This window comes from Miscanthus floridulus, unplaced genomic scaffold (assembly GCF_019320115.1).
Source record: "Miscanthus floridulus cultivar M001 unplaced genomic scaffold, ASM1932011v1 fs_370_2_3, whole genome shotgun sequence".
Taxonomy (NCBI): Eukaryota; Viridiplantae; Streptophyta; class Magnoliopsida; order Poales; family Poaceae; genus Miscanthus; species Miscanthus floridulus.
The window spans coordinates 1-8,798 of record NW_027096661.1 but is presented as its reverse complement, the minus strand read 5'-3'; the positions used below and the strand labels follow the sequence as shown (position 1 = coordinate 8,798).

General features: G+C 51.4%; 1 protein-coding gene across 1 annotated transcript in view; it reads left to right on the top strand.

The window, feature by feature from the left end:
* The window catches only part of LOC136531551 (WRKY transcription factor WRKY71-like), a 16,494-nt gene extending 15,496 nt beyond the window's left edge, over positions 1 to 998 (top strand). The window contains exon 2 of the mRNA XM_066524199.1: positions 7 to 998. Coding sequence (XP_066380296.1) covers positions 7 to 591 — 585 coding nt within the window. The 3' untranslated portion in view covers positions 592 to 998. The remainder of the gene's footprint in view (positions 1 to 6) is intronic.
* The last annotated feature ends 7,800 nt before the right edge of the window (positions 999 to 8,798 follow it).

Genomic DNA, 8,798 nt, shown 5'->3' with positions numbered 1-8,798 from the left:
CCCAAGGTGTCGAAGCTGTACGTGCACGCCGACCCCGCCGACCTCAGCCTGGTGGTGAAGGACGGCTACCAGTGGCGCAAGTACGGGCAGAAGGTGACCAAGGACAACCCGTGCCCGAGGGCCTACTTCCGCTGCTCCTTCGCCCCGGCCTGCTCCGTCAAGAAGAAGGTGCAGCGGAGCGCCGACGACACCTCCATCCTCGTGGCCACGTACGAGGGCGAGCACAACCACGGCCAGCCCCCGCCGGCGCCGTCGCAGGCGCAGGCAGCGCACGACGGCTCAGGCTCGGCGGGCGCCAGCAAGAACGCCGCCGCCGTCGCGAAGCCGCCGTCGCCGCCGAGGCCGGCCGCTGCCGTCGCCCCGGCGCCGCACCGCCCGCAGCTGCAGCTCCACCATCACCAGCAGCAGCCGCCGCAGGACGCCGTCGCGATGAACGGCGAGCAGCCCGTGGGCGCGGCGGCGTCGGAGATGATCCGGCGGAACCTCGCGGAGCAGATGGCGATGACGTTGACGCGGGACCCCAGCTTCAAGGCGGCGCTCGTCACCGCGCTGTCCGGCCGGATCCTCGAGCTGTCGCCCACCAAGGATTGACAGACGTGTCGTATCGGATCGGGTCGATTGGCATCACACACGAGATTCTTGCTCAGATTGTCTTGCGCGCACGCGGCAATGGTCAACAACTGCGCTGTCTGCCTCCTCTGTTCATCACTGTTAGAGCGAAACAGCGTTAACAGAACAAGACGACATGAGGATCTGCAGTTGTGCACGAGGAAGAAACGGAGTCCCCGCGGCTTCACATGGCGATGGCGTGGAGCAGAGATCATCACGTCACGGCGGATGTAACATGCGAAATACTAGCACAGGAAAACAACATGAAATTGTACAATCCCTTGTACTGCTGTAGTTGTAGCTGTAGGTGAACTGTTCATCTAATTGATAAACGAAATCATTACAATTTTTTCTCCGTTTTGAATTGAATTTAAACGTGGTCGCTCGTACTCCCCAGGAGTAGTATGTTTCACGAGACTAAGAAATAACGAATTTGAATTTGGTTCCCTAAAAAAACGATTTTGAATTTGAAAAGTTCATAGGAGTAGTACTAGTAACTTATTAGGAATAATACTCCCTACTCCTGTGTAGGCGCGACTGAGCAGTGGGCCACCCACCATTAGCCTGCCCTTTGCACGCGCGCGATCTTCCTCTCTGCTGGGCCTTATCCAAAAAAGATGGGACGTACGTACGCAGAGTAGAGTAGTTTGCCGAGAATTGGCAGCGTGTTCCATTTCGTCGTAAACAAGCATGTATTATTTATTATTAACGGGTTTGATGTGAGAAAAAAACAATATTCTAATTTATACGATCATATAAGCTCAGCCGCGTTTGTTTTGAAAAGTAGGCGACCCGGCGGGATGGTGCGGGCTGCGGGGCACAGACGGTAGACCACAAGGAAAGTCCCTCGTCGCCGCGGGTTGCCGGGGTTGGCCGTGCCCCACGTGCGACGTTTCATTGACTGTGCTGTGTGCATCGCATCAGCACCGCCGCGGGAGGGAAGAAGGAAGCTGGGTGGAAACGCAAGCCCGCCACGGCGGCGGGGCTGGCGGGCGGTGGCCCGGTCTCCTGGGCAGGCAGGGCTGTGGCCTGTGTGGCTAGTCAAACACGTGCGGTCGGTCCGGCGGGTCCGGCGCTCCACGACTCGGCTTCGACTACCCCCGTTCCGTTCCGCCCACGGCCACGGTGCCGTCGGAGCACTGGCACCCACACCGTGCTGGTGGCGTAGGCGCGTTGCTAGCTAGCATCGGTACCAATTACCAACCGTCGACCATGCCATTGTGCCATTCACTCGTTCGTTCAGGTAGCCATCGTCAGTTCACAGTCACTCACACCTTTCACTACTTAAGTTAACAAACGAATCAACTTGGAGTCATCAGTAGCCTAGCCTCTAGAAAGAAATACCATCACGGGCGGGGAACGAAATGGAGGAAAACGGGTGGAATGAACTGGACTGGCAACCGTAGAAATCCAGAGAGTGCCGTCGTCTGTCACACTTCACTCTGTCGCGAGCCAGCCTGTCCGTCCGTCCGTCCAGCGAGAGAGAGAGAGAGAGAGGTCTTTCACGGGAAGGTTCGGAGGTCGCCGCCCGTCGCGATCACCGCACGACTGGCCGGCCACAACATGGGGCGGTGGACGACCGGACGGACTCCTCCGACGCCCCACTAGCCTGCTGCTTGCCGATCGATTGACCGGCCAGGACGCTGCTGTATCTGTATGGCTTCGTTTTTTATTAATCTATCTACATCTCCGTCGTCGGCCAACCGTGCGCGCGCCGCAATCCGTGTACCAATTTTCCGCACGCCCCAGCTGGATCGAGTGGATTCCACCCGGCCGCACGCGACGACGAGGGGACCTCGCTCGATCCGTCGATCGGCAGCGGCCGCGGCAGGTCAAGCCCGTGGGACCTGCTCCTGCTCAGACATGTTGGCATGCGCGCCGGTGAAGTTGTAGCTCACTTGTTTTCTACTCATACTGATGAGCTCCCTGTCGTATATAGGGTTGGAAAATTCTGTATATGGTGGTGGTCGGCTAGTAGATGATGCGGTTAGCTTATTCAGTTACTCTGGTCTGGTACCCGTCGTTTTCTTCGTGCAAATGTTAGTAGCTTCTTTGTAAAAATCAGTCCACTTCGTTTTTGGATTTAGATGGAACAATCGCGTGGTCGTATACGGAACTGCATACGATACGCTTATTCAGTCAAGCGCACGACCGCAACTTTTCGGGCGTACAAGTCGTCCAGTAGCGGCCCACGTTTGACTAGGCGGGAACTGCAATGCCTGATGAAGCGCAGACACTGACCCCGACCGGCATTTGTTTTTGACGCTATACGACATCGTATTCATGACCGGGACTGTACAAACATCATCTTAATCGACGGATCTATTGTCGGAATCATATGATCGGGAATCAAGGGTAGGAACGCATTGAGCTCCGCTTCCTAACTCGCGATTCAAAATGACCAAAAACATATTCTTGTGCAGCTGTGCACTGTCTTCTTTTCTCTTTTCTCCTGTCTCCGTTGCCCCGCCGAGCTAAACCAGCTTCACTGCTAGTCTGCTTTCCCTTGCCCTCGCCTACACTGTGGACTGTGGTTGTCGCTGTTAAGTTTCGTACGACTCAATCGAGACTAATCAAAGATCCTAATACACGATCTACAAAGAGGCATAAAAAGGGAGGAAAAAGGATAGGTAGAGCATGAAGTCACAGACCATCGAAGGCCGTAGTGGTCGGAGCAGTCGGAGTGGTGGAAGCGCCAGCCGCGGCCTCGTTGGCGGATGCTATCTGTGCGCCGGCAGCGATATTTGGTGGAGAGAGGAGTCGGTGCAGTGGCGTCCTTGGCGGCGACGTGTGCGTCGGGGTGGCGTTGCCGGCGTCGGTGGTGCTTTCTATCGCTGGCAGCGCCCCTTCTCAAGATCGGGTTAGGGTTAGGATGTCGGTGGGTGTCTGGCGGCGTGTTGAACCTCGTACTACGAGCCCCGGCCCCCACCTTTCCTTTATAGCGCTGTGCGACGGGGGTCCACGAACCATGTAGGGTTGGGCGCCCCCGATCAGGGTGCGAGAACAAGGCCCAAAGGCCGTTGGGCCTAATGGCGTGGGAGATCAATCCAACATTTTCCCCCTTATCTCTCATCACTTTCTTTGTTCTTTAATTCTTACTCAAACTTTCGATTCATATTTTTCTTGCTTCCATCCTATTTTATCACAGATTAGTGCATAGAACTGTCCCATCGTCACAGCAATTAGTGTCGTTAGACTAACAACCACAATACACTTCTCCGTTTTGAAATGTAAACTTTCTTTGGGCCCTTCGTATGTTCGGGAATCATAGGCTTTCCCTTGAAAGGATCTAACAAAGCCTAGAGGGGGGTGAATAGGCGTATCTAAATATTTACTGCAAATGCTAAGTTCAAATCTGTCAGCAACTGTCGGAAGTCCCGACGTTTGGGTCGGAACTTCCGACGTTGTCAGAAGTTCCGACGCAAACGTCAGCAGTTCCGACGCCTACGTGAACTACAAAAGCAGTGCCAAATTTAACTTTGCGGATAAATAAACTTACAACCTCACTTCCTAGTGGTTTGGTGAAGATGTTGGGTCACTCCCTTGACGCCGTAATGCCTCCAAACCGTAGATCGAGTCCAAACCCTAAAATGGATATTTTGGAGACAAGGAGACAAAACACATACAAGTAATCTCAAGCAATCACAACAACAACAAGCACGCGGGACACAAGAATTTATCCTGAGGTTCGGCAACCCCACAAAGGAGCTCCTACGTCTTCGTTGTTGAGGTGACCACTAAGGTCGGAGTCTTTTCCACCTCCTTGCCTCTCTCAAAGCGACCACAAAGGTCACTTGAGCTTTCCACTAAGAAATCGAAGGGTGATACAAACTTCCCAAGGTTCTTCCACAAGATGGAAGCTCTAGGGCAACGCCTAGCCGGCTAGGGGCAAAGCCCCAAGAGTAATAGACGCAAAATCAACCGGCTTGACGAAGAAATCAAGTGCTCAAGCTTTCCAAAGTGATGCTCTCACTTAATCCACTCTCCTTTTACTCAAAAACTAAGGGAATCGAAGATTGGAGCAAAGGGGAAAGGAGAGGGGTGCTTTAGTTGCTTGGGAGCTGTTCAGCACGAAGTGAGTCAACTGTGAAATGAGTCCGTAATGGTTAGAAGTGAAGAGAGGAGTATTTATACTCCAAGTGAAAATCCAACCGTTCAGATCTACGTCGGAAGTCCCGACGCAGATCCCGGGAGTTCCGACTACAACAGAAACCACTATTCACAACGAGTCAGAAGTCCACGGGTGAAAGTCAGTGTCGGAACTCCCGGCAAACGTCGGGACTTCCGACGGTCGGAACTCCCGACGATCGTCGGGACTTCCGACGAGCACAGTTAATCAAATAGCCAGCACTGCTGAGGCCGGGACTCCCGGCTTGGGTCAGGTCAGTGTCGGAACTCCCGGCGAACGTCGGGACTTCCGACGGTCGGAACTCCCGGCAAACGTTGGGACTTCCGACGTGCACAGACAGCGAGCAGTCAGAAGCACAAGTGCCGGGACCCCTGGCTTAGGTCGGGACTTCCAACTGTCGGGAGTTCCGACTTACGTCGGGACTTCCGACACCGAAAGTCACAGAAAATTATTCTATGTGCTCGTGAAGTGCTAGAGTGACACACTTTTGATTTTATTTAAATGCTTGAGCACTCTATCTTCCTCAGACCAACTAAACTTGCATCCCTTTTTATAGTGCGGCGGATCCTAAACTCAAAAACAAAATTAAAACCTTTGGAGATCGTTTTGAATTCGTCCGCCTTTACAACTTCAAGAATTGAGGGATACCATTTCATCTTTATCAACTCTTTGAATCTTTCATGGGACTAATAGCTGCAACATATCTCATTAAGATCACATTAGTCCCTAATTTGGATGTCATCAATACACCAAAACCCACATAGGGGGCAAATGCACTTTCAATCTCCCCCTTTTTGGTAATTGATGACAACCAACTTAGGCTTTTATAGGAATGAAAGAATTTAAAGCTTTTTGAACCCCAAAATTTATGGAGAGCTCCCCCTTGATGTATGCATGAATTTGAATTTTGATTGGAATCATGTATACATGTTTTGCATAGACCAAGACAAAAGCCCCCCCTAAATTTTGTAATCCGTGGGGTGCAACAAGTATGTGTGAACAAATAAGTATCGGTGAAAAGAGATGCAATATGACATGTCATTTCACACAACAAGTAAAAAGAGGTATGATGGCCAAGATTTCAAAGTAAAAACTTGAAGTAACATATGGCCATACAAAAAAAACATTCATCATGACAAGTAGAGATAAGCACAAGCAAATAAGATAGATTAAAACATAACTTATCCTACAATCATCCATCACACACATATAAATAGATAGTTGTCCATCACACGATTGCCACCACACGACATAGTTCATACACGCTAAAGGTTTTAAAGTTAACTTATTACAATAAATCAAAGCCTAACACTCCCCCTTTGTCAACAAGTGCCAAAAGGGTAGGCCGCATGAGAAACCAACTACTCATCATCGGAGACATCATCATCGCCTTGGTCACTTTCCTCACCATCATCGTCTTCTTCATCATCTTCTTCCTCTTGATATTCCTCATCGCCTTCAGTTGCTTTCCCTTTGCCATGTGGGCGAGAAGAAGCATCATCGTCGTACGCCGCACAAGCCTCATCATATAAAGCCAACGGATCACGAGGAGGCAAAATGGCGGCGGAGGAGAAGATACAATTCCTGCTTGCTGTTCCAATCGATATAGCCTCTCTTGCATGTCGTGCTCACGCTGAGCACTAGCACAACACTGTCCAAACATGTAGGTCATTAGAAACTTGAACTTGCTGGGCTTCTTTCTGGAGGAGGACGAAGAGAGGGGCTCGTCACTGGATGACCGAGCAGCAGCAGCAGCAGCAGTGGTGGCAGCACCATGGCGAGAGCGAGAACCCGAAGGACCTTTCCCCGGGGCACGGGCTGCCTCAGCTTTTTCTTTGAGTTCTCTAGCGGCAACGATAGAGGTTTTGTTGGATATCTTGAGGACCTTATGCTTAGAGTCATAGGGAAAACGGATGCCAGACACATGCTCTATGATATGCATGATGTACGATGCATAGGGCAGGTGCTTCACTAGATCCTCAGAAGCATCATGAATCTTATACTAGATATAGCGGCTGATGGAGAACTTCTCAAACTCATCTCCAAAACGCTGAAGCACCTTCTGTGAATCATCACGAAGAAAGGTGGAGTCACCTACCTTCGGATACAATATCTGTCTCAGGATGTTGTTCAGAACATAATAATATGGCTTTAGAAATGTGGTCTATCCATCAGCCCTGTGACCCTCAAGATACATGTGTTGATATTCCTCCAAAGCAAGATCCTCATACTCAGTTAGCTAATTTGCAGTCCGGTCGCTGTGACCCAAACCTAGAAGGCGAGAGAAATTGACAAAGTCCACCTTATAGTGCTTGCCTTCCGTGGTCCAGTGAATAATGTCCACAGCACCGGTCTGGTCTCTCTCATGATGATAAGAAGCATAAAACTGACAAATCAGCTCATTGTTCCAATTCTTCTGAAATGCTAGCAGGTAAGACAACCCCATTGATTATATATCTCGAACCATCTGCTCCAGCTCGGGTTCCTTGTACTTGCCAAGATAATATGCATCAATGCACTTCATTTGAAGGACCGGTGGCTCCTTCTTCTTCAAAAACTTCCGATAAAGAATGGAATCATAGAAATCATAATGGAAGGGGTGCCAGAAACGATACTCAAGGCGGAGATCTTTCTCATCCTCTGCATACAGGTTCCTTGCTCTGTTGTACCGGATGTCCTTGACTCGGTGACGATAATCCATAGGAAGGGGAGGCGTCCATCCACCAGCCAGATTCGGAGCCATGGAGGGCTCCCGCATGACCGGTGACACATCGGTGAATGGAACAAGCTGAAAAGTCCCCGGCGGACCACGAGTCGGGGTGCGAAGCGGTGGAACAGCAATGGTGCATCCGGCACGATCCAGCGCTTCCTCTTCTTCATCAACCATCGGCTCAACCCCAACAGGAGCAGGAGCAGGAGGAGGAGCAGCAACAGGAGAAGGAGCGGCAACCGATGTCCCCTGGTCACCACGGCCACGGCCACGGGAAACACCAGCACCATCACGCGAGTAAGACGCCTTGGTGCGGCCAGGCGGCTTGGGAACAGCGGCACGATCTTGAGTCTTCTTTGAATGCTTTTCCCGATGGCGTGAGGGACTGCTACCGCCTTCCATGACTGTGAAGAATACAAAGCGGAACTAAGAAACAATACAAGGAGAGGTGAACGAACATCGAGAAGTGAAGAAACAGGAATAGAGTGGTCACCATAGAGTCGGTAGTCCCGGCCAAAGTCGAGACTTCCGACAGCCGGGAGTTCCAGCGTACGTCGGGACTTTCGACGGTCGGAACTCCCGACGGTCACCGGGACTTCCGGCGCACACGGTGACCATCCCATTCATGGGGCTTCAAATCACGACACACGTCCAAACAAGGGAGATAGAGGAGTAGAGAGGAAGAAAGAGTAGAGGCAAAACAAAAGGTACATTGGATTTAGGGTTAGAACACCATGGTAGTATCTTGAAACGAGAACGGAAGAGATGTAGAGAACCAAATCGTAGTCGTCGACGAACAAATCCACGGGCACAATCTCCTCCACCAATGGAATCTCCTCCACACCAACGACAAGAACACCACAATCCAAAGAAAACAAGGGCACAGGCGGTGGAAGGGAGGGAGGGGGGTGGTCGGCACTACCAGCAAGACCTCCGGCGGCGGTGGAGGAAGGAAGGAGGCCGGACGACGAGGTAGGGCGGCGGAGGGAGGGAAGGGGAGCGATGGGGCAGAGGCGGCGTCGGCATCGGTAGAGGAAGAGAAACCGCAGTAAAAAAGGACGGGGCCGGTTATAAAGGAGTCGGGTAACGAATCCGGCGCAGTCAGATCTGCGTCGGAACTCCCGGCGTACGTCAGGACTTCTAGCATGAGCCGGGACTCCCGGCCATCGGGACTTCCAACGCAGGGAAACAGAAAAACACCTTAACCTGCACTCGCTCTGCCATGGGGGGCAATAATATGATGGACACACATATTTTCACAGGTGACTAGATTTCATTTATCCAATACAAAACAATAGTCACTCATGAAAATTACAAAGTAGTTTTTGAAAGTGGCACACAATGTTTTCA